This window comes from Perognathus longimembris, chromosome 1 (genome assembly GCF_023159225.1).
Source record: "Perognathus longimembris pacificus isolate PPM17 chromosome 1, ASM2315922v1, whole genome shotgun sequence".
Classification (NCBI taxonomy): domain Eukaryota; kingdom Metazoa; phylum Chordata; class Mammalia; order Rodentia; family Heteromyidae; genus Perognathus; species Perognathus longimembris.
This window is the reverse complement of record NC_063161.1, coordinates 114266877-114293884: the sequence shown is the minus strand read 5'-3', so window position 1 is coordinate 114293884 and position 27008 is coordinate 114266877. Positions and strand designations below refer to the sequence as shown.

General features: G+C 39.4%; 1 protein-coding gene across 1 annotated transcript in view; it reads right to left on the bottom strand.

Moving 5' to 3' along the window:
- The window catches only part of Lurap1l (leucine rich adaptor protein 1 like), a 42153-nt gene extending 16436 nt beyond the window's left edge, over positions 1–25717 (bottom strand). Inside the window, exon 1 of the mRNA XM_048349542.1 lies at positions 24508–25717. Coding sequence (XP_048205499.1) covers positions 24508–24807 — 300 coding nt within the window. The 5' untranslated portion in view covers positions 24808–25717. The remainder of the gene's footprint in view (positions 1–24507) is intronic.
- Positions 25718–27008: the final 1291 nt, after the last annotated feature.

Sequence of the window (27008 nt, the reverse complement as noted above, 5' to 3'; positions counted from 1 at the left end):
GGATTATACAACTTGTGGGTAGGGATGGGGGGGGGAAACACTGGGAGAGAAAGAAAGACAGGATGACTTTGTTCAAAAAGAAATGTAGTCTTTATCTGACTATGTAACTATATCACCTTTGCAAAAGCAAAAAAAGAAAAGAAAAAAATGAAGCTCAAGGATAGCACCCAGGCCCCAAGCTCAAGCTGTACATCAGCATAAAAAAAAAAAAAAAAAAAAAAAGGAGTGGAAGATGGAGGGAAATGAAAGGGGTGAGGTTGATCAAGATGCATTATACTCATAAGCTCATTTTGAATTAAAATCCCTTTGTACAATTAAAAATAATAATAAAATAAAAATAAGGGATGCAAAAATTATTCTTAAAGCTGTATAAAATTCCAAATGTAAGCAGCCCAAGAAAATAAGAAAATGGTACCCAGACTGTCAGTCTATAAAGAAACATTTGATTTCAGATTGGGTTTAAAGAAAAACCCATATACTAGTTAGCTCTTGGATTTTGTCAGTTGGACTTGTCACTTAACATGTTCTTCATATCAGTTGTATTTTCCACAATATAGTGTACATTATGAACTTAACAACTGGGTTAACAAAGCTGTAGGAGATAGTGTATGCATGTAGCGTAGACTCTGACTCCAGAACTCAATAGAATTTAGCTCCTTCACTTTCAAAACAGTATAATATAGTTCAGATGGCAAAATATGCAGATCTACAAGATGGATATCTAAATTTCTGATGTACAGCAATAAGAATTATAGTTAATTATAATAAACGATAGACTAGAAATTTGGTAAGTTTGGGTGTTTTACCACAGAAATAGGTTAAAATATGGACATATGAGATGATAGGTATGTTAATTTGCATAGCAGTACTATCATTTCATTACATGAATCAAAGCATCATTTGGTACACCTTAAATAAATACAATAAAAATGTGAGTAACACATCTAAGGATGTTGAAACTTAATCCCCTTAAACAAGTTAGTCACACTGACTAAATTTTACTTGTTAGTTTAGGCACAGAAAAATGTTCCCACATACATTATTTCACTAGTATAGAGTTTTTTTTTAAAGACAGTGTGACTTAAATATAAATATCTTGTATTGTTGACATTATATTACTCTGAAGAATTACATGTGGCCCAGTGGTGGTGGCTCATGCCTGTAAACCTAGCTACTTCAGAGGCTGAGATCTGAGGATCGTGATTCAAAGGCAGCTTTGGCAAGAAAGTCTATGAGACTGTTATCATCAAATAATCATCAAGAAGACTGGAAATGGATCTGTGCCTCAAGTGGTAGAATGCTAGCCTTGAGCATAGAAGCTCAGGGAGAGGATTCACACCTTGACTTCATCTCTCAGGACTGGCACCAAAAAAAAAAAAAAAATCACATGTGTACATAAAGAATGGGGTTGATGAATTCATTCACTATTATTTTTATGCCACCATGAAAATGTAACTTAAAAATAAAGAGACACCTAGTACTAAAAGAAGCCATCATGAATGATGAATTTAGACTATCTCTTTTTCTGAAACATATGCAAACCTGAGCAATGACTTCCCCCAAGTTGCATCATTGTTTAGTCTTAAAAGCTTAATACCGGGCTGGGGATATAGCCTAGTGGCAAGAGTGCCTGCCTCGGATACACGAGGCCCTAGGTTCGATTCCCCAGCACCACATATACAGAAAAAACGGCCAGAAGCGGCGCTGTGGCTCAAGTGGCAGAGTGCTAGCCTTGAGCAGGAAGAAGACAGGGACAGTGCTCAGGCCCTGAGTCCAAGGCCCAGGACTGGCCAAAAAAAAAAAAAAAAGCTTAATACCTTCACTTTCTAGTTCCAAGTCACTGTTATTTCCATAATACTTAGAGAACATTATGGTATGGATCAGTAAGGTATTAACTTTTCACACTCCTTCAATACTTCCTCCCATTCAAGAACTAGGCAGGTCCCATTCTGCTTAACTTCTAGAATCAGAGAAGAGCAGGTTCATGGTTGTATAATGCTAGACTTCTTTCAAGACATTCTGATGACATTTTAGATCAGATAAAAATGTATAGTACCTTCTTCAAGAGAGAAACAACTCTGTAACTTAGGTCAAACAGGCATTTGCCTGTCATCATCATTCGTTCGGGAATGTGCCTTTTTATACCTGGTATCAGATTTGGTAGAAAAACTACTAATATAACTCATCACATTTTACTGATAAAGAAATGAAATAGTGAAGATGGTATAAAAAAGTTATACACTGGTGGCTGCAAATACAAACACAGGTTTGATTTCTATTCTTACCTTCTAATATTGCTTACATCTGAATATCAGTAGGGCCAGAGTAAATGGTTTTCAAATGCTGTTTAAGCACTACAAATTAGCATATATACAATGTTAATTAATCACTCCCAGCTTTGAAGGTCCACAAATGAGGATGATAAAAGCAGACATCTGGCATATGGCAACAGATGGGTCACCACATTTATAAAGGACTACCGGGAATGGTGTGGCTCACTTTCCTCAACTCTTATTTCTTTAGAAAAAAAAAAGCTGAAAGGGATTCTGAAGAAAACGTTGGCTTCTAATTTTCCCACTGTTCTTAAGTGTCCTACAAAATATGGTACTTACAGTATACTAGTAGGTTTCCTATCATAGTGTTGTATACAGCCATGTAGGAAAAAATTATAAGCAAAAGTCAAAGAATGATAGATCAAATCCTACAATAACACTTCCAAAATGTCTGCTGGTGGCAAGAATTTGGAGCAGATGGTACACGATGAATTCATCAGGACACATCCAGACACCAGGTTTTTACCACCAAATTGTATAGTTCTTGCTCAGAGAGTGCTCTAGCCTAACGTCACACTGAAAATTTCATCTATGAAGCACTTACAGTCTTATATTGAGAATTAAAAAAAAATGGATGCTTGCATTAAGATAATGACTCAACATTTGTAAAGTACTGCAGAGATACTTTAAGATACCTGTCCATACAATGATCATCTGAATTAATGTACATTTAAAGGGAATATCCCAGAATCATTTCCAAGTTATTCCATACATAGAGTATGTAAATTCAAAAGATGAAAATGAGAACCAGAAGTATTAATACTTGCCCATATGAAAAGGTAATAGGTTATTCAATATAACTGTTTCATATAACTGAAAAGAAGGTGGCAAATTGTCTGCTTTCCCTTGGTGTCAATTCTCGAAATCAGGCTCTATTGGGTTGACTGATTTCTTTCCAGTTAGGCAAATGTTCTTACAGAAATCCTTCCTGTATAGCATTTGCTAAACTGTAACACATGGAGAAAAGTTAAAGCAACAAAGTCCCAAACCTTTTTACAAACTATCACTGCAATGTGACATGACTACAAAGTACTTAAAAATCTGGATGTATGCAGTTAAAAAAATACAATTCTTATTGCATCTAGATTCCTCTAAGAGTACTCAAACAGCTACACTTTCCTTCCTTGGGGTCTATAACCTGACTCAGAAGTCAAATTTTTACAAACAACCAAATGTGGCATCTGTCCTTCTACATATTGTGCATGTGCTGCTTTGATAAAGTAAGCACACTATGATTTCCATTGCTCTCTGCCAAGGAGAATGTCTTTCTAGATTGGTTTCACAGTTATCAAAGTTCACTGTTCAGGAAGGAGATAGGAACAACTGATAGTGATGTATTAACTTCTTGAAAGTCAGTATCATACCTGTACTAAAAGCAATTCATCTTATTCTCTCTCTTTTTCTTATAGCTAACTTGTTTTCCCAAAATTTTATAAGTTAAAATATAAATACTGGTTAAAAGTTTAAAAATTTTATTTAGAAAGTTTCAGCATGAAAATAAGAGCAACTTAACTAATTGAGATCATAGTTGGAATCATAAAATCTCTAATAGGAAAAATAAATTTTTTGAAATATTTATATCTTAGGCAAGTTTAATGTTCTTACTTTTTCTATTCTTGTTCCAATTATTTTTGTCTTTAAAAAAGTTACTGCACATTTTCATTCCTTAGCAATCAACAGTATGTTTTCTTGTTTATGTCAAGTTCAAAAGTACAACTTCCTTTAGGGATCCCATAATATAAAACACATGGAAATTGTTTGGTTCTCAAGAAGAGAATTAGAAGGAAAAATGAGTAAGTATACAAAAACAGTACAGCTTTCATTGTATAACTTCCCTAAAATAACATCTATAATTGGTCTATGTTGACTATTAAATGACATACAAACTTCTTAAGTTGACATTCAGTGTTCTGTATGAATTGAGATTATTTTTAGCTTTTCCATCCTGATTCAGTAGCTCCAATTCAACCATCATCTCTATTTTATTACATTTTCCTAGTCAATCCAGACTTATCACTAACCCTAGTGTTCATAATATTATAACAAATGACCCTTCTCTAATCACATCTGTTACCTTCTGTCTAATCTCATCTCCAAAGGGCTAATGTAGAAAATTAATTCTTTTACTCTTAATTTGTTAAAAACTGAAACTACTGAGGGATGTAAAAAAAAAAAAGTAAAAAGACAATAATCAAAATCAAACCTAGACAAAATGCAATCGGTTGTTTGACCTGAAGGATCATAAGTCAGAGGTACCTATGTGAAGACTGGGAGATGAAGGCAGGAAAGGAAGAAAAACCCAGGCAAAAGAAACAGCATCTACAAATACTAGAATGAAAGTGCATAGGGTAAGTCTGAGGAACTAAGGTAGAACTCTGGTTATAGATGAAGATATAAATGGCCTGCTCCTGGGCACATTAAGCACATGGTCTTTCTAATTACAATAAATAAATCAATTCTCCAGTTTCTGGTGGCTTATGCCTATAATCTTAACGACTCAAGTGGCTGAGATCTGAGGATTGTGATTCAAAGCCAACCTGGGCAGGAAAGTCCATGAGACTCTTATCTCCAATTAACCACTGAAAAAAACAGAAGTGGAGCTGTGGCAAAAAATGGTAGTGTTAGCCTTGAGTGAAAAAGTTCAGGAACAGCACCTATGCCCTGAGTTCAAGCCTCATGCTTGACACTCCCTGGCCCCCTCCCCGAAAAAAGAAGAAACTATTGAGATTAGAACAGAATCTTCAATACCATGGAAATTAAATTTTCTAGTTATAACCTCATGTGTTGTTTACCTGATTGGTTGGCAAGTAGCCAAAAATCCATGCATTTAGCTTTATCTGTATTCCTTTGGGAGATTATCAGGGAAGGGATATTGTTGATGCTTAAAATGTGCTTTGTTTGCTTGTTGATTCTTATAGAAATATTCTTCAAAGCAGAGAGATGGGAGTAATGTCTATGGTATATATTTACATACTTAAATGATATACCACTGAGAGTTTCCTTCTTCATCTCTGGATGAAGAAATGAGGATTTGGGACTTCGAGTATTTACTCTAGATTCATATAATCAGTATTTAATTGGAATAAAGAAGATGTTTGGCCAGGACAAAACTATTTTCATGTGTAAGGTCATAGAGACTACCTATATACTTAATAATTCTGTTTGTTCTCAGAAGAGTTAACTTAATTGATAGCTCAAAATTCTAAGTTTGGTTCCTGTTGTCACAAAATTCAACTATTGTAGAGCTGACTCCATCTTGATTAGGGAAACATGGTAGAAAATGTTGGGGGGAATAGTGCTGACTCCCATCTTGATTATTAGGTCAACATGACTCCAAAATTCTGCTTCTGTAAATGGCTCGCTTAATTTGTTTGTTACTTGCTCCACCCCCGTGTCAACGTCCTACATCTGTCACACTTGCTTTGTTGCATGTTCTAGCCCCCTGCATCAACCTCCTACATCTGTGAACTTATTGCGTGCTCTACCCCTTGCATCAAGCCCCTTCATCTGTGCTACGCTTTTACCTTCATAAACCCCAATTTGAGGACTGCTCGAGGGCATAATGGCGGCTCCTGAGTCGGTCAGCCGCTTTTCACTGTCACAGTTTCAGCTCCCGAGTCTATGCTAAGTCATCCTCAGCAAGTCAGTTTACTTTTTGCTTCCCCAATAAACCCATCTTTTTGCTTGGGACTGTCTCTGAGTGGTGGACTCTTGGGGGGGGACGTGCAACCTCTCCCCCAACCCAGACCCCGTAACACAACCAATGAATGTAATAGTACATTTCTCCTTAAAAGTTGGTCAAAATCCAAATGGATTAAGATTGAATACCATCAAAATCCAACTCAATGTTATGAAATTGCTGAGCATTCCTGGTAATGATCCCTCGATTTTTAGAATTGAAGTGGGCCACTCTGTGACACTGGGAACAACCAGTTTGGGAGGTAGGAAAGTTAACCTCATCTTTATCAGCTGTGAAATTGCACAATCTCCATATCTCCATTTCCAACTCAGCAATGTGAACATTTGACATTGGTCCCAGGAGACTTAATTAATGGTTAGTGGTTTTGAATAAGAGTGTTAAGAGGCTCTAATAATAATCATCTCAACCCACTTGCTTATTAATGCCAATAAAGCAAGATATTTAATAGCATCTTATTTAAGAGCATATGAATATTTAAGAGCATCTAACAAAGAAAGCAGTAACCATTTCTGGAGTCACTCTTATTCTCAACTTTTTTTGATTTATTTAATATAAAAGTCTCATTTTGATGAGTCTCATTTTGTGCTGGTATCACACAGAAAGCCAGATAGATGGTTTTCCATGTCTGGGTGCTGAGTAGAGCACTCACTGAGGTGATTTTTTTTTTTTTTGTACTATGTCTAGAAAGAATACTGTCTGAAGTAGGTTTATATGGTGTCTTTCATTTCTCCCTCTCTATTGCTAGTTCTGGGGCTTGACCTCAAGGTCTAGGTACTGTCCTCTGGCTTCTGTGCACTTTTGTGCACTCTGCCACTGGAGTTCTACTTCCATTGTTTTAGTGGCTAATTGGTGATAAGAGTATTCCTGGGCATGTGGTCCAAGCTCTTGAGTCTTGGCCGTGACCCTGGCTGGTCAGTATACTTTTTGCTTCCTCAATAAATCTATCTTTTTGCTTGAGACTGTCTCTGAGTGGTGGACTCTTGATTGGATGGGGGATCCCCCCACTCTCGGACCCCATTACATTGTGGTCCCCTCCCTTGGGGGGACCCCAGTACAGTGGCCACAAGTTTGCATTGAGGTAGCATTGGTGTCTTCCCCCAATATGTCTCAGAAACTGTCATGGCCACTGCAGAGAGCAACCTTGGTTGTGGCTTTTGTTCTGTGTGGGTTTTATGATGGGGAAAAGGTTTGAACATGAGGATCAACTGTGAATTTTAGATTGTACTTGCAAAAGATGGTTACAGGCCCATGCCTTCTAAAATCTTTTTAAAGTTGTTACCCTGCTTAAACCAGTAGGTCACCAGCCTGCAAAAGCCAGAGTACTCAGAGTAAGCAACCAGGGAATACTGGGATTTCAAATGTCTTTAACCAGTCTGTGTAGAAATTTGCAGGCAGGAAGTGTAACAGTTCATCCAAGGGACTCTTAGAGATGCTACTACAGCCTTGCCCAGATCCAACCCATCTCTCCTGCCTGCCTCCATCACACATGACTAACAAGGCCTGCTGATTCAGGATGGAAGACACAGCCACTTTGGATTCACTGAAGCTGAGACTTTTACATTGTCCTGACCCTTTGCCCTCTTGATTGTTATTCATTTGTGTTCTCTTCCATCTGCCGGCAATGTTAATGCACACAAGTTAGACAACAAGGGGTATATATGCAAAGAAATGATATGGTTTGGTTTTTATGCTATTTTGCAGTTAGACACATTTGGTAAATTGCAAAAAGGTGCCAAGTTTGGATTCTTGGCACAATGCTGGTGGTTAAATAGCCCAACAAACTCTAAAGTGCTGATTACTTGTTTGAAGACTCCTATCCTATCTATTGAGTTTTGTCATTGCAGAACTCTGGCAAGTATTTCTTGGTCAATTCTCAACAAGTTACAGGTAAGCTCTACTCCTATTGGTCTCCTTGTTGCTTTAATTGGAAATAAAAAGGACTTTTAGGGCCAAGACTCCTTTGATTTCAGTTCAAAGCCAGCCCGGGTGGAAAACAGCCCCTCTAAAACTCCATCTCCCAACTGACCAACAAAGAGGCAGACTGGAAGCTTTGCTCAAGATACTCATATCATAGTAACCAGCCAAATACTGGAGCAGAACTGTGGCTCAACTTGAGCAGAAGTGCTCAGGGACAGTGCCCAGGCCTTGATTTCAAACCCTGTGAATGCCAACTGTGCCTAGACCTTCAGGATGAGGTCAGTCCTGACGAGGAACCATGGAGAAGAGTAAGAGGAGATGAAATCACAACTTAAATGGAGTCACTTTAAATTTACCCTTTTAAAATTAATCAGAGCCAGGAGATCAAGAGGAATAGTTGCTTGTCCACCTAATATCCATACCTGTTCAAATTCCAATTGGACAGGATCAAGAGGAATAGTTGCTTGTCCACATAGTGTCCATAACTGTCCACTTTCCATCTAGACAGGAATTTGCATTCTTGCCTTTGTTACTTTCTATTTGTATATATATTAGCCTTTACTGCTTACTCCCAACCAGTCCACTACCCAATTGCCCAAAAATACCCCTAAACACTCCCTTCCTTCCCCCACTCCAGTTATTCCTCCTTCCTTGCAATGGGCCACAATTGGGTTTATGCTCCAAATGGAACATTTCTGGCTCATGGCCAGTCTGTGTTCTCCCATGTCATTCATGTTAGCTGGTCCTGTGAACTTGTCAGCCTTTTGCCTGACCTTTTCAAAAGTCTCTTTTAATAGGATAACATCCCTCACCCAGAACACCACCTGGGAACTTGCATTTCAAGGCCATCCTGTTACTACAGGCAACTGGAGGCTTCACTTACACTGCTCTGACCAGTGCAGATCTGGATCCTGAAGACCACAGCCCCAGTGACTCCTTAATGTGCCCAAGCTGCAAGAGGTAGCCAGAAGAGACCATGACACCAATTGGCTCTGATAACAATTCTCATGGAATGATGAGAACCTTTATCTACCAAACTATCAAGCAAATACTTCTTGGATGGTACCCAGCCAAACACGAATCTGGGACCCCTGACTGCTTTGCCCCTTTACAGCAGAAAGTAGCTCCAGAAGAAACAACCTCTGCCCATACTTCTGGCCTAGTACCCTTCCCTAGTTATTAATAAACAAATGGGGGAATGTTAGCATCCTTTCCCCAACTTTGGTCCTCAGCTCCTCCTGAGGTGCCAGACTTTGAAGTCAGGCCCCACCACGTGAACCCCATTTTAGAATCGAACCCTGAGCCAATCAGATTTGTACCTGTGTTCTAATCTTGCAACCTTGTTCTTTGCCTTTATAAGCCCTGTGTAATCACAGCTCGGGGCTTCCTCCTAACCTCCGCTGTGTCGGTGGGTAGGACGAGGCCCGAGTTGGCAGCTCGTTAAATAAAGCCTTGCCTTGCTTTTGCATTTCGGAGTGTCTGAATCTCGGTGGTCTTCTTGGGGGTGGTCTTGCAACTTGGCACAACATTTGGGAGCTCGTCCGGGATAGCCCCAGAGACCCCGAGATCCCAGACTCCGAAGGTAAGAAAACAGCGCTTGCTGTTCATTTGTCTTGTGCTGTAATTTGTCTGTTTGTCTGTTTTGCTTTTGCTTATACTTGTAGGGCGTGAGTCAGTTTGGTTTTTGGCTGGAACTGACCAGGAGGGCCTCCTAAACGAGACTCAACCCGCCCACCTTGTACTTGGGTCTGCTCCTTCTGCTTATCTGGCAGGAGGTTGTGGGCCAACTCGGGTCCATTCCTTCTGCACCCTTGTAGGAGGTTGTGGGCCAGCTTGGGAGATCTCCAACTTGTAGCTTTTCTTAGGCCTGTGTGTTTTCCTCCTTTTGTATTACATCTGATCAGAGCTATGGATAACGTTCTATCTTGAGGACCTCCATCTAGCCCCCTAGACTTGATCCTAGCTCACTGGAGGGAGGTTAAGGAAATAGATCATTTTTGTGTGTTTCTTTCTTGCACTGTGCCTGACTGACAAACAGATGATGGGGAACGTTCCTTCCACTCCCCTGGACTTGACTTTAGCTCACTGGAAAGATGTACAGGTGACAGCCCACAATCAGTCAATCAGTGAGAATGTCCACAAAAAAAGAACTCTTAGGAGGACCCCCACCCAGCCTTCTTAAGCAGAAAATTGGTGCGCTAAAATGTTTTACTAAGACTAAAAATGTTTTACTAAAACTATCAAGCCCTGGAAAATGAGGCTGGAGAATGCTAAAATCATTTGTTAAAGGTTTTTGTCTTAAAATGTACGGCCGATGCTTATTCAGCGCGCTTTAAGATCTTTTGAAAATGTATGTGTGTGTGTATGTGTGAGTGTGAACATGTTCAAGACTGCAGTATGATGCAAAACTAAGTTTAAATTCAAAGGTCTTCATGCCATGCAGTAACTGGGACTGAAAAAAAAAAAAAAAAAAGAGGCTCTTTTGAACCTGGTGCTAAACCATTCGTAGAAGACCTGCTTCTGGGTCGGGGTTTCATATGTAGCAGAGCAGCTCCCTGGCTGCGATCTATTGAAAGTCAGCCCTCAACACAAGGGTTTGTTTAAACAAGCAGCCCGTAAGCAAAGGGACGCACCTGGTTTCAGATTGCCTGTGAGCTTCAGTTTTTCCGATGCAGATAAAAGCTAAAGTGTTGTGTTAGTGTTAAAAAGGCTTTGGAAATCAAGAATACATTTCTAGATAAGAAGTTTGGAAGTAAAATTGTCCTAAATAATTATTGCAAAGTGAGAAAGGGAGAATTATGGCTACCAAAATGTTTAATTGCCATTCCAGCTTCTTTGTAGGTTTTTTGTAACAGTTTCCAGCAGGCCCACAAAGAAGCACAGGTGATTCCTACAAGTTTGTCAAAATCTAATACTGACCCTTAATAAGTTCCAGGTAAGAGAGCATGCTTAAAAACTACTTCTGTGTGGACCACCTTGTTGCTTATAATTGGAGTAAAGTGGCCCCTTATAAGACTCATTGATCTGAATCTGCAGTTCGAAGCCAGCCCGGGCAAAGAAAGGTCCCTGTGAGAGACTTGTCTCTAATCAGCCAGCAGAGTGCTGGGAATGGAGTGGTGTGGAGCTCAAAAGTGGTACGGTGCTAGTCTTGAGCTGGAGAGCTGAGGGACAGCACTCAGGCCCTGAGTCCAAGTCGAAAGTCACTCCTCCTGGGACAAAAGTGATGGAGCATCCAGAGGCAGTAAGCCACTGCTTGGATGGCAGAGATGGTGTCAGATCCTAGAGTCACTACTGTTGGCCTTTCAAAAGTTAAAGCCGGGAAGTCCTAGAAGAATAGTTCATAAGCATGCCTTTCCAATGCCCATGTCTGTCTACTGGGCAGGAATTTGCCAGTCATCTGTGATAGTGGTTAGTAAGGGTAAGTTTGTCAAATGAGAGGATAGATTGAAATCTCACCCCCCTCATTTACTCAAAGCCCTGACTGGCAGTAAGAATTTTAAGCTCATACATCTGTTTAGTAAAGAAAGCTTGTAGACCTGAAATTGTGTCCTTATTGAGATCTGTTAAAGGCCTGCAAAGGTATATTGTTAAAAATTGCAAGACCTGTCAGCTTTGCCAATGCCCCCAATCAACAGATTACTAAAGGAGCTCGCCTCTGTGGGAATAGGCCAGGCGTGTATTGGGAAGTAGATTTCACAGAAATTATAATTTTCTTTTTGCCTTCTTTCCTTACTACCCTGGCTAGTGTTAATCTTATTTTGGCAGCTCACTCCAAAGTGAGGTGAATCCTGCAGTCCCTTGGTAAAGTAGACTAAGGTTATAGGTTCCTGGCTAGGTAAGGTCAACGCCCCTGAGTCAGCCTGAAGAAATTACAGAAGATGGATGATCTTCACCCATCAGCCCCCCCTTTAAAACCGAGGGACCAGAGTTATTTTCAGATACTACTTTTGGCCCTACTGGCCCATGCCTTACCTCTATATCATCCCCTAGACATGCAAGCCATTGAAATGGACAGAATGGAGCCATGATTGGCTCCCAAGGTACTAAAAAGAAAAAGGAGGAAATGAGGTGCCAGACTTTGAAGTCAGGCCCCACCACGTGAACCCCATTTTAGAATCGAACCCTGAGCCAATCAGATTTGTACCTGTGTTCTAATCTTGCTTGCACAGCTGATTGTTGTAACCTTGTTCTTTGCCTTTATAAGCCCTGTGTAATCACAGCTCCGGGCTTCCTCCTAACCTCCACTGTGTCGGTGGGTAGGACGAGGCCCGAGTTGGCAGCTGGTTAAATAAAGCCTTGCCTTGCTTTTGCATTTCGGAGTGTCTGAATCTCGGTGGTCTTCTTGGGGGTGGTCTTGCAACTTGGCACAACACTCCCATTAGCCCCCAGATCCACCCACACCTAAACTCCCTGCCCCAGAACTATGATGGGCCACTTCCACTCACCATTAAGACCTACTTCCGCTTTAGCCCCAGAGAAGCTACCACCTAGATAAGGTGCAGCTGACGTGTTGCTCACTCTCCCGTGAGAGATAATACCCTACTAATAAACTTCCTTATAAACCTTCAAAAAATAAAAAGGAGTATTCCTGCATTGTCATGCTGGATCTGGCTTTGAACCATGATTCTCAGATCACAGCCTCCTAAGAAGCTAGGATTATTGCTGATATAGTGCTAGCCCCTGGCCACACTGTCTCTTTAATAGAATACAGGATAGTCATTAAGACCTCAAAATTCCAGATCTTATCATGTATGAATCCATATTGTATTTCAACCTTAACACAATTGAAATAGTTGATTGCTTCACTGAGTAAGTCTCCCAGCTTCTGTGAAATTAGTCTCATAATTCCACTTGTAAACATAAAGTATAGCACTGTTGGAAAGGGACAACAATTTTTTTTTAAAAAACACTGGATTGAGTAACCAAAAAATCTTAAAAAAACAACTGCCTAGTAGAAATCAATCTAACTCTACAAGATCAAATCCAAGGTCAACAAGTGTATACACTGATAACAAATCAATTTGAATGATAACCAACATCATACCACAGGCCTAAGAAACAGCTCTGTTTTGTGTTAAGCACAATAACAGAGAATCTTGATTTTATTTCCTTATGTCATGAGACTATCTGGCATTTAGGCCAGAATTTCTGGCATTTAGGGTGAGGAGTTGAAACTTGCTCTTCTAATTGTTGCTACAGTGGCTTTGATAGACCCATTGTGCTATCTGACAAGATGCTGGCCTCAGGTAGCTCTCACTGAGGTGGCCATTGGAGATTTGTTGAAAAATATTCCTAGGATAGACTGGAACTCAATAGGGAAAAGTGACATGAATTATTATATGACAATGTACACAAGACAGAAAACACCCAACAGGGTTCATTAATGTCCTTGACATGGGAGGTTTGGATGTTCATTGAACTATTTAGAAGCAATGTGATATCATATCTTCAGTTTTCAGGGAAGTTGAAAAATGTTTTAAGCATGCATGTGTAGAAAGATGGATAAGGTAGAGAGAGGATGAGAAAGCAAATGTGAAATGATGACACTTAGGAGCATCAAAGTGGGAGCTGTGTAGTGATTTCTGGACCTACTTTTTTGCTACTTTTATGTAAGCCTAAAATTATTTCAAAATAATTAACTTATATGTGGAATCTTTCCTTGAGATAATATAAACAAAAAAGGTTGAGATGAAAAGCAGCAAAGTCCTATGTAGTAGAGCTTTTTGAAAAGGGGTAGGTCTAATACCTCTGGGTCAGTGAGTATCTTGAAACTTCATCTAGAGATTTAAAAAAAGAAAGAAAACAGAAGGAAGCACACAGCTGTTGGTTTAATACAGCTCAAGGCTAGGCCTCTACCACTTGAGCCATGGCACCAGTTCTGGCTTTTTCTGAGTAGAGATTTGGAGATAAGAGTCTCATGGCCTTTCCAGCTTTGAACCTCAATCTTCAGATCTCAGCCTCCTGAGTACCTAGGATTACAGGTTTGAGCTACAGGTGCCTGGCAAAAAATGTATTCTTGACAAGATAAGAAAAGAATTGGAAATCACTAAGACAATGGACTGAGGGCCAGAGGGGGCCTCCTTTGAAGGTTTATTCAGAAATCACAAATATCTAAAAGCATACTTTAACCTATTACTGTTTTAAGATGTAATTGTGAAATTGTAAAGATACAATGCCCAAGGAGTCCCTAATATCACAAACTTCTATCACTTAGAGGCTGACTGCTTTAGTTCTACTACAAAATCTAACAAGCACTGAATATATGCATTGGCAAGAGCCTTTCTGCAGTTAAAACATGCTATTGTTTAAAAGGTGTTTATAAGTCTCTGAGGCAAAAGACTTCCACAGATTAAGATTCTGACAAAAATGTGACATTTGTCATTTTCCTGTTATGGCAAATTTCAGATTCTGTATTCCTGCATGGCCATTGATATTTCACAGTCTTTTTTCTCCAAGTACAATCACCTTAAAGGCAGAAGATAGGACTCACTGATGCTCACACTTCCCTAATGTCTAGTCATGTATATAGAAGCAAAAAGTTTGTGTAAATTAAAGGGCACTCTAATCCTGATTCCCACTTTGTGTTTGCAGTGCACCAGCACATTTCCTTTTTTGGAATAGAACAAAGAACTCAACGCTTCCTTTGCCTCCCACCAGCTAAGTTCAGTCGCTTGGAACTTAGGTTCTTGATTAAAGAAAGATTCAAAGATCTTTTTGCCAGCCTCAGTGTGGCAAATGGCTTAAGAAAAATATTTTTTTGTGCCTGCTTTGAAATGGTGCAGGAGAATTTCTTTAGATATTTTCAGCCTCGAGGCCATTATTCCCAGGGTGGCTATGAACCACAGAAAGGAAAGATAAGTTACTGTTCTTTATCAATAAATACACAGAGAATACACATGGAGGTTTTTCCATCCTCTTCTTACTCTGAAACGAGATTTGGAGTCTTCAGTGAACAAACTAATTAAAAGAAACAAAGAACAGGAATTGCAGTATTATCTACTGCACATACATATTAATGCATGGCATAATATATATGATTTTAGCTGAAAATAATTATTTAACTAAGTATCCACCCTGAATGGGCTGGATAACATTAGGGTATGGATTCTGTGACTTTCCTTGACACAATTTTGGTAGAGTTGGGACTTAAGAGGACAAGCGACTTGGGCACATTGTGTCTGAATTGTTTGATGCATTTAGAAAACTTGCAATGAGGGGTGTCCAGATGAAAATGTTGAATAGATAAAATGAAGAGTCTAGGTTTTTGGAATATTGAATATATTGGAATATGTATTTTGGAATATTGATTATATTGGAATATTGATTCCTAGGAGTTTTAATAAGTCAATCCTTTGTGTGTGTATATATGTGTATGTGTATGATTTAATTGGAAACTGGATCAAAACATTAAAAATGGATACCACTGACCAATGTATCCATTCAACAATGCTGGTTTAATGCTGACATTAAATGCAGCTTAGGGCTCATGCCCAGAACCAGAATTCAGGTTCTGAACGCAGGACTAAAAAAAACAAAAAACATGTAAAAACAAAAACAAAATTTCTGTCTAAAACCTATGTGAACATTTAAGACCCCAGTGTTTTATATGTAAGTATTTTTGACAAGAAAGCGTGATACTCTCATAAGCTCCTCTGAAGACCCTATAGAATGCTGTGTAAATATTTGAGAGTAGATATCAGTTCCATTATCTTCTTATGATAGGTCAGGTCCTGATTAATACTCACTACTATGACTCAAGTCCTGATCCATCAGATGGTTATTAATTTGCCTTCCACAGACTATCTTCCATGGTTTCATTGGCCAGTTAATTGGCTACTTCTTTGCTACTTCTGGACAAAAGTGCCAATGTCAAAATTAGTGGCTCAGAATAGCACACATAGGAAAGTAAGTTATTTTATATTGACATGCTTTGTTCTATGAAATAGAATAAAAAGAATAACAGGAAAAATAAAGAGTATGAAAAAAATAGGTCCCCTTCCCAATGAAATTGCATAGTTTAACCACTAATCAAGTTGGAAGAATAAGAACACCAAAGTATAATGAGTCTTTACTATTTATTATCCAGTACCTCAGCTACTCTGAATATATTAATCTCATTATTAAAGTTATGGGCCTAAAGGCAGAAGGTAGCAAATGTCAGGGCTGTTGATGTCTTGGAATCAGTTCTTCTTCATTCTGAAGACTCCATTATTTAATATTGAATATTCTATTTTTAAAATCTATTTAACTAGCTTTGTAGCATCAAAACAAATATTCTTCAGAGGAAACTGGTCAAAATAAAAGAGCAAAATAGAAAGAAAGTATTGCTCATTACTTCACTTACATATGTATTGTTAGCATTAATAGCTACATAAATTTTTACCATATGAACATATATAATCTACTTATAATTATTGGCCATTTCGATTTTTTAACTTCTTGCAATAATATAGAATGTCAAATGCAGGCACAAACTACATTTTGGGTGAATTGTTATTTCTTTAGAATAGATGTCTATAGTATTACTTGCACTAGAAATTTTTTTATATAGCAAAAATTTACTTCTTTTTTTTTCCCCTGTGCCAATCCTGGGGCTTGAACTCATAAACTCAGGGCCTAGGCAGTGTCCCTGTCCCTGAGCTATTTCTTTTTTTCTTTTTCCTCAAGGCTAGCACTCTACCAACTGAGATCCCTTCTCCACTTCAGGATATTAGGTGGCAAATCGAAGGTAAGAATCTTAAAAGACTTTCCTACCCAGACTGGCTTCATAACAGGATCCTCAAATCTCAGCCTTCCAAATGAGTTAGAATTGCAGGCATGAGTCACTGGTCCCCCACCATAAATTTACTTCTAATGATGCTCTTTAGAACACATCTACCAGCTTACACGGAGAGTGCCATTTTTGCCAGTGCTACTCATTACCATTCTCCTCTTATTTTGCAAATTAGTATTTTATTTTAGTTATAACATAGAAACCTATCAAAATGCAGAGCTTCCATCTTAAGTTAGGAGTCTAGAGCTCAAATGCCCACATGCTGAGGCATTGCTTCACCCCATGGCAAATGATGACAAATTTGCTTTTCCATGAAGTGGAGTTGCCACATTCCAGACACAAGATACACAGGCTTCTGAAAACAGAATGGTTTACCATGAGAATCAGTAAAGTCCCCACCACTAAAAACATTCAATCAAAGACTCCCTATAAACTGGTTAGGGTCTCAATGAATAATCTGTCAGGTGACCTCTAAAGTTTCTATCGTATGATTCTGCAATGATCTCTATTTCTGGAGACTACTGACTTTGCATCATCAATTCCAAAAATTTTTTATAACAACAGAATGACTCTTTTTAAATGCTGAGTGTTTTTTTTTTTTTTTTGCGGGTGTGTGTGTGTGATTTTTTGTCCATAATCTATTTAAAGTCACAAAACTCTTAAGTTATGCTTGAGATAAAGTATGTCTATGCACACACAATTTAGATAATAGGAAGATAAATAGCTGAGTTTCTGTTCAATTTAAATAGTCACATCAGTAGCTCCTGAGTCTCAATTTCAAAACTGTATGTAAACACGGATATGCAACTATATGGAAAGTACACATAAATATGAGATATTTCTGCATGTGTTCCAAAAGTTTCAAGGAAGATATATGCAATAGTATATGATAATCATCTGTGGGGAGTAGAAATAGGGAAAAGGGTTATGGGAAACTTTTATTTCCTACTTCCTTTTATAATGTTGCATGCTTAGGGAACAGAATGTATTCCCTTTAACACTGATTCAAAATTTTTATGCATAAAAGAAATCTTAGAAATAATGTGAACATCAGCAGCTAATGGCAGCTATCTGTTATTCAGTTCTTGGCAAGAAAATTCCAAGTGGTTCCCAGAGAGAAATTTATTTTCTTCACTGTTTGTTCCAAAGCTTTGATTGGTTGACAGCAAAATAAGTTGATATAGACAAGTCAGGTTAAATGTCTGTTGCTAAAATACTAGAAGAACTATTTGAGTAATATTTTCTTTGATTAATGATTTCCAAACAGTAACTGTTACAGTACAATATTACTATGCAGAATAAGGAAAATGAAGCGCAGACACACCATTACATCATATAATACATGCATATAATTACATGCATATAATACAAATGCAGGCAAAAACATAGAAAAAGGGCTCATTGCAGATGATAGTAGGATGAACTGGAGCTTTCGTTTTTCTCTTATCACACACCTGAAATTTTTTAAGTTCCTTGAGCCACTGACTAAGGAAGTAAGTTTTAACTCACCCACATTTCCTTCCTTCCTTCTTTCCTTCTTTCTTCCCTTCCTCCCTTCCTTCCTTCCTTCCTTCCTTCCTTCCTTCCTTCCTTCCTTCCTTCCTTCCTTCCTTCCTTCCTGCCTGCCTGCCTGCCTGCCTGCCTTCCTGCCTTCCTTCCTGCCTGCCTGCCTGCCTGCCTTCCTTCCTTCCTGTCTTTATTTCTCTCTGTAACTATATTAATACTCTACAGACAAAAGACAGAAACAAACCACTGTTTGTAACAGCATTTCCTCATTTCCTTGATGCCTTTATCCATAGTATTAAGTGCTCATTTGCATAGTTCCCAGCATTTGTAATTCCTCTTAAAAGGCATATTTCCTGTGAGTTATCTACATAATTGTGTCTGATTGTCTCAGCGCTTATATCTGATCTCCACTAAAGCATCAGAAGCCTGCTGACTTCTTAGTCAGTAATCTTTCTCTGACCAAATTAATATCCCATTTCATCTCTTCAGCAATCTTGAGAACTCATCAAGAAAGATCCCTTCCACTTTCTAGTTTCTACCTAAGGGTATTTAAGTGATAAAAATCTCTTCACCTATTGTAAAGCATGCCAAAAGCAAGTGTAAAGTTAATTTAATGAAATCACTATCTCCCTACATAGGGAATTTATAATGTTTTTTTTAATTTTTTTTACAAAAGCAAGTAAGCCATTTACAACAGGGGGGATGTGGAAAAGATTAGAGAAGGAAAGTGTCAATAAAAATCAAGCATCCCGCAGTGCACTACCATGTTTAAGAACTCTTACATGTTGCTTTGTGTTCTATTGTCTATGGTTATTTTTTTTTACATATATGTGTGTTTGTGTCTATGTGATTGTTACTAAACTACTAAAGCATGAGGTGAGCAAACAGCTGAGATATTTGACTACTTCTCTTGTAAGAAAAGATAAGTAATTGGAGATTACTTAAGCATTGTTATTACTGGCTGCTGTACAAATTATTACCAAAACATATGGAAATCAGGACATTATTTTCCAATCAAGTTTTCACAATGGTACTGCAGAATCTAGTGGTCTGACACCATCTCTACATAGTGCCTGACCATATTCCAGAATGTGGTATCAGCTCAGCAGAAAGTGTATATACTCTATTCCAAATTGTACTTTGACTTGAGTATTCATCTAGGAAAGCAGACCTAGTGGACATGCCTTATACTCCTTCTAACTTCAATTACCTGTTCTTTGTAACTGTATTCATAAGCTATTACATTTTAAATTTCTTCCAGACTAAATTGATTTAAAAGAAATTTTACTCTCAAACTAGAAGTATCATAGAGGCATATTACATAGTATTAAAGGCTTTTGATTAGAAAAAAAAAAGTACAAAAATATATGTAAGACCCAAAACTATGAAACTGCTATAGGAAAAGTTATATACTTGAAAATATAGGCATAGACAGCTATTTCTTTTTATTGAACTCTAGTTATTCAGGAAGTAAGAAGAAGAGTAACAAATAGGTCATATCACATTAAAAGGCTTTGCCAGCTATTCATCTCACAGAGGGCTATTCCCTAGAATATACACATATTCCAAAAAGCACTAAAAGCTGAAATATTGAAACTACTAAATGAGGAAATGAATTTGAAAATTCTTAAAAAGTATAAATGATTAATCAATATTCAAATGTTTGACACTCTTTAGATAGAAATGAAATGCAAATGAAAAGGAACATTGAGATTTCACCTTCCCCAGTCAGAATGGCTATATCACAGAAGCAAACAACAACAAATGGATGTAGGCAGGAACCTTTATACATTCTTGGTGGGAATACCTATATTAGTGCAGCCTCCATGGAAGTCAGTATGGAGGTTCCTCAAGAAATTAAATATAGAATTGCTGTATGACCCTGTTTTATGACTCTGGGCACAGATAGACCTGAGGAAAGTAAGTCAGCTTTCAACCTGGAGACTATTGGGAAAAGGAACCACTCCAAGGAGGAAAGAGACAAAGAGATGGGTAAATATGAAAGTATAGCATATATACACTTGTACAGGACATAATGAAACATATACATATTTGCAAGAAAGTTCAAGAAAAGGGACTACTCAGTCTGTCTTTTCAAAGAAGTCATTTGTCTCCATGTCCCCAACGTCAGAAACAGGTTGATTTACAATGGGAACTCAGTAACTATGTGGACTAATACATGAATTAATATTTAAAACAATCCCACTACATACCCAGAGGGTTTGTTCTTATGGATCCCCTAACACTTCACTGGGTACTGAGATAGCACAAATTCCCATGAGCTATATTTCATTTTGAAGAAAAGTTACTGGGAAAATAAAACAGCATATTGAGTTAGATAATGTAACTTCACGCTACGGTTCTGTTCACTAAAATGCCTCCTTTTTCCAAGTCTAAGCTCACATGATGACAGACATTGAAATGCTATATGAAGTGAGGAGAGATGAGCAAAATTTGGATGAGAGGTTCAAAACCTACATCCAATTTTTATAACAAATTTCCTTATGTGGGTTTCTGTATTTCCTTATTAATATAAAATCTCCTTATCTCTAACTTCAAAACAAACTCTTATCATTAGGAAAATTTTATTTTCTCCTGAAAACATCCTTGAAGTAGCCTTGAATTGATCTATCATATCAAATACCTTCCTTCAGTTTTCCTTTCTAACATCTTCCCTTCCATGTCTTTTATTATATGTAGCTTGTCTGTGTTAATGATGGTTTCAGCATTAAGTTTAACCCCAACCTGTGTCTCACTCTCTTTAACCTCTTTCAATGTCCCTTTTTCACAAGTCATCTTCCAAATCTATAAGAGCAGTGACTGTAACGTTTACAGGTAAGAATTACAAAAATTGTCTGTAAAAAGTAAGAAAGACCAAGGCAGAATCCTATGGGTATGGATTAGGACTGAAATATTGAGACTGACACCCTGCAGTGTATGCTTAACTGTGCCACTAATATATTCGTCCACTCTAATAGGAAAAGAAGAGAAGCCTGACTCCTGAATGCTTCTACAAAAGCTTAGGCATAGTTGAAGTGTACTGAGGGCAAGCCCAAAGCCTGATTATTCCAGGAGATCCATGAGAAAAACCTGTCAACAATTTCAGTCATAAATATAAAACATGGGATCTTGCAGTTCACAGAGTGCTCATCCTACAGGACAAGAGAGAAAAGCAAAATGATCAAGATGTTGTATCCCAGCTGGAGCTCCCTAACTTTTCTATTGGGGAAGCTATGAGGAGACCAGGAGAACCACAAAACTTCATCTGTTCAGTGTTTATAACAAAACTGCCAACTCTTTGTAATAACAAATCTGTTACTCTGCAACTATGCTGAACTAGGATTTTGAGCACCCACAAGAGTTATGTTAAATGTAAGAGGAAAATTATCTTCTTGGCAAAAGAACATACCTATTTCCGATCTCTACCTTTTAAATGTCCATAGTCAGTTTCTGGGATATTTGATCTGTGGAGATCTTCTTTAGGGTACAAAGTTAATTACAGAAACATGTGTTATAACATAATTTTTTCTAAGCCCACATTGAAGCTCACCAGAAAATGTAACGAACAGTCAACTGAGAAATATGCCACTGCTGTATCTGCTTTTCTTCCTTTCTTCTTTCTTTCTTTCTTTCTTTCTTTGTTTTCTTTTCTTTCTCTCTCTCCCTCTTTCTTTCTTTCTTTCTTTCTTTCTTTCTTTCTTTCTTTCTTTCTTTCTTTCTTTCTTTCTTTCTTTCCTTCTTTTTTGCATGAATGTGCCAGTCCTAGGGCTTCAACTGAAGACTTGGGCCCTGCCCCAGAGCTTTTTTGTTCAAAGCTAGCATTCTACCCCTTGAGCCAAAGCTCTACTCCTGGCTTTGTGGTGGTTAATTGGAGTTAAGATTGTCAGGGACTTTTATGCCTAGGCTGGCTTCAAATCACAATCCTTAGATATCTACCTCCTGAGTAGCTAAGATTACAGGCATAAGTCTCTTTCTCTCTCTCTCCATATATATATATATATCACATATATGTGTGTGTTATATATAACAATTAAACATGGCTGAAGGGAAAATGCATCATCTGAAATTTTCATTAAGAAAAAAGCAGATCTTTAAGTCTGTCACTAGTACTTTATGCCTACAATCCTACTCTACTCAAGAAGCTACAATCTGAAAACCTCAGTTTAGAGCAGCCCAGGCAGACAGATGCAAGAGATTCATCTTCAATTAACAAGCAAAAAGCTGGAAGGGGAGGCATGGCTCAATAGGTACAGCACCAGCTGTGAGAGGAAAATAATCACTAGTATTCACACACACACACAAAAGAAACAAAAACAAATATTTAGAAAATATTCTTGGCTGAAAATAACTATCTTCATCCTATATAGTTCATCACACTAGTATGACATAGGGAAGAAATTGCAAGTTACTGCAAGTTACTTAAAAGCCTTAACTAACTACTTGACTTTTTCATTTTATATTTTTAGTACTCTGCTAATTACTTGGAGACACATACATACATATACATGGGCATCTAATCACACACACACAAACAAACACACACACGTATATATGGAAGTGAACAGTTATCTATTAAAATCCTTTGTAGTACACATGGTACACATATTCACATACATGCATGAAGAAATGTACACACCCACACATCTATACACACGTACATCTGTAATGTTCCTAGTGGGAAGAACATTTTCTTAGACCTAAGAACTAAAGTCTTGGGTAGACAGGCTTTAAGGATCTAGTGGGAGGATTTTACGTGACATCTTAGTGTACTAACATGATCTCTGAAGATTGAGCTTTGACACTAATAGAGTTGCCAAGATGACTTCATGATTGGAATGTATTCCTTCCTCAAGTCTTGCAACGTCAGAAAGATGAAAAGGTTGTAAGGAAATGGTGTCTATGTGTGTGTGCCAGTACTGGGGCTTGAACTCAGAATTTAGGATCTCATGCTATTCCTTCAGGTTTTTACTCAAGGTTGATCCTCTACCACTTGAGACACAGCTCTACTTCTGACTTTTTGCTGGTTAATTGGGGATAAGAGTCTCAAGGACTTTTCTGCTGGAGCTGGCTTTGAATAAGGATCTTCAGATCTCAGCCTTCTGAGTTTATAGGTGTAAGCCACCAATGACCAATGGAAACTCCTTTTTGATGGAAATCCACAACAGACTGGGTCATTTCTGTACAAGATCCTCTGCAAGCCCTCAGTGACTGAGGCTGACTATGGAAATTCCACCTCTTTAAACTAGTAAAAAATGCTGTTGTTTGTGGTCATTTTCTTCCAAGGATTTGGGAATAGATAATCTCCTACAACCAGCTCAACGCTGTAAAAATACAAAGGTCTAAGAGAGGCCAAATGACTGGCCCAAGAGCTCAAGGCAAGTCAATAAATGCCTAAACCAACATATATCCGGACAAACAAGTATTCCCAGATCCTATGTCATCCTAGGCAGGGGGGTCAACGTTTGCAAACAGCAGAAAAAAAAAAAACAAAAAACAATTGCGGATTGCAGATAGAGGAAGGGTAGGAAGCTGTCATTAGTAAATCCCTGGGCTGGGGGATGGGGGGTGGTCACCTGCTTTCCTGCATCAAAACAGTGAGGCAAGCCTTTCATAAGCACATCAAGGGCGGGTGGGCCATTGTTTTCGGATCCAGCTGTGCAGACTCCGCGCAGCAGTGGCCTTGGAACAGCTGCAGCTGCTGCATCCCGGGGGAGGGGGAGCGGCCTAGGAGGTAGCGCGCGAGCTAGACGACTGGAGGGCGGCAAAGGAAAAGGACCCCGCCGCGCCACCTCCCGGCAGACCAGGAAGCTTTAATGCAGTAAATGCATTGGACCGAGCCTCCTTTGAACCCAGGGAAAATGTCAATGGCTCACCCCAAGCTCCAGACCCGAGCAGTAACTACAAACCTTCAGTAGGGCTGACGCTCCCCCCCACCCCTACCCTGAGGCTTCGGCGGGCAGCCACCGTAGTCGGAACTGCGCGCAGTCAGCAAGTACACACAGTGGAGGCGATTCGGAAGCCGTAATCTATGACCGAGCAATGTCCTTAGTAAATAAGCTTAATCCAGCTGCGTCCCCCACTCACCTCCCCCCCCCCAAAAAAAAAAACACACTGCGCGCCCCATCTCTCAGCCCTCATTTCCCACGCGCCCGGCGCTCCACCCCGGGGCCCTCCTACCTGGTTCTCCGATCGCCCCACCTTTTCAGCCCTGTCCTCCTCCCGCCCTCGACCCCCGTACTCCCCGCCCTAACCCTTGCAGGTCAGAACATCGCACTCACCATCTCTTGGCGGAGGAGGTGAAGCTTGGTTTTCAGCCTCTCCAGGGTGCCGGAGGGGCTACGTCGTAGGGAGCCGGAGGTTGGGGAGGACGAGGAGGAGGAAGACGAGGAAGGGGGGAAGCTGCAGTTGCCACTGCTATTGCTACTGCCGCAGCCGTCGCCGCCGCCCCCGCGGGGGTCCAGGTCCCTCTCCCCGGGAACCGGCTCCTCCCCACGGAGGGAGCGCGCCAGGCTCTCGGGTACTTTGCGCCCCAGCTTCAGTTCGATGTCCCTGAGGTCCGGCAGCGGGCCGTCTTCCATGACTTTTTTCGAGATCAGTGATAAGGATAATAAATGTAGCCGACGGGAGGCAGCCAAGGCCTCTAAAGCGGCCGTGAGATCACCAGTCCCTAGGTCCCTACCTTCCCTCCTGGGGCCGGGTCTCTATCCTCTGTGCATTCCGGGAACCGGGAGCGCCATAGCCACGAACGCAGTGTCCAACCCGGGATCCACACGGGCCGCGGTCGGTCTCACCCGCAGCCACCCGGGCCTCTGCGACGTCGTCTCCAAACACTTGCTAAAACGACCCAGGTTGCTTCATTCTCCTCCTCCTTTTCGGTCGGTTCTACTGCAAAGTTGAGTTAATTGACGTCGCCAGAAGGATTTGGGGGGAGGGGGGAGAGGGGATACTTCTAAACCAAAAGAAAAGTGAGGGGAATCAAACCTGTTTTAGCATTATAGGGCGTGGGGGGTGGATCATATTTTAAACTGCCCATTCACATCCCTGAGCCATTCACTGAGCGCCCATCTGGTAGCATGCGACCCGAAATAACGCTGTGACCACATTGGCCGGTCGTTTCGTTTTCCAGTCCTAGGTCTCCAAGCGTTCAGAATATCCTCGGTTGTCAGAAATAATCTCTGGTGAATGCAAGAGGAGATTGGCCAATCGGTTGAGTTTGGAGGCCGCGTGGACCCATCAAAAAAATAAAAATAAAAAATAAAAGAGGAAAGAGAGAGAGAGAGAGGGAGGGATGGTAAGCTTGGCAGAAGTTTAACGGCTTCCCGGCGGCAGAATAAACACCCTCCTTCTCATTTAGACGGTTTGATCCAAGTCATTGTGTTCGTCTGAGCCTCGGAAACTTTAAACTCCTCTGGCAGGTGGACCAAAGCAGGGCCAACCCCTCTACCGTATGTCACCGACAAGAAGAGCAATAGAAATTTCCCCACCCCTGCAGCCGGTAGCAGAATTTCAACATCCTGCTTTAAGTTGGGAAGGTATCAGGTTTTCAGTTTTCCAGGAGAAATACCGGCCCTGGTAGCTACAACATTTACAATTAAAAAAGAAATGGAAACAGAAGAATTGTGAAATTTGAGATCCCTTCCTATCTTTCCCATCTTTCCTAAAAGCAAACAAAGCTTTAGAAGCCTTCCCTAATAAGTTTACAAAAATAAGAGGAATGGAGCGATTTAGCAAAAAGCTGAATGAAAATGTGCAATGAATTATAATTGTCATAGAAATTTCAGCGTGTCATTGGCATAGCTGTAGAATTTTAGGGGGGAGGAGCAGTTGCTGAGATATTTCTAATTGTGGAAGAAAAAACTACAGAGTTATACAGAGTATAACTTGAGAAAAAGTTATCTGCTTCAATCATTTAACTATATTTTTTCAGCTATTTAAAGTAGAAACTCCAGTTGTGGGCATTTTTAATCAGAGATGCTTCTAGCACGTAAATTACTACACATTAAAGAACTGATATTGAATGGGGTTTGTTTTGATATCTTCAAGAAAAGGATACTATTTTCAGCCCCATAAACTACAATTTTCTGGTGCAATTTCAGAGAGTTTTAGCCCCTCTGTTACTGAGATTGGGACACAAATAAATATTTAATGTCTTGGTCCTCCCAGACTTCATAAGCAAGGTAGATGTGTCCTGGAATATGTTTCAATCATGGCCTTATCTAGGAAACCATCTAAAGAAAGGAAACATAGACTTTTAAAATGAGATTTTCCGTGTCAGGGAGAAAGTCAAATATTTTCTCTTTTCTACAAGCCAGTAGTTTGCATGGTTTTTTTTTGGGGGGGGGGAGGAGTTTACTCCTAAAAAGAAATGACACAGTCATATATTAGGTGGCCCAATTCAAGGCTAGAACCATCATTTATGGAATCAAAGGAAAACAAAATTAAAACTTAACTCTCTGATAAAACTACAAGTTTGTCCTAAATTTGGAGAACCACAAGTTCATGGCATAAGAATTGTACCCTGACATGTAATTATGAGAGGCTTGTTTTTCAGTCAAAAACAGCTTTCATTATAAAACGTTTACAAAGTTCAGCATAAGCCTAGTGAGAATAGCAGCTTACAGATACAAATCTAGCTTGAACGTGGTCAATAAAAAAGTGTTTATTGTTTAAATTATCATCATCATTGCTATAAAAATGGAACACGTTTACTATGAGTCACAGATAATAAAAATAGTGCTTGATGCTAAAGATAAGTCAAGAATTTCTTTCTTTTTTTCTT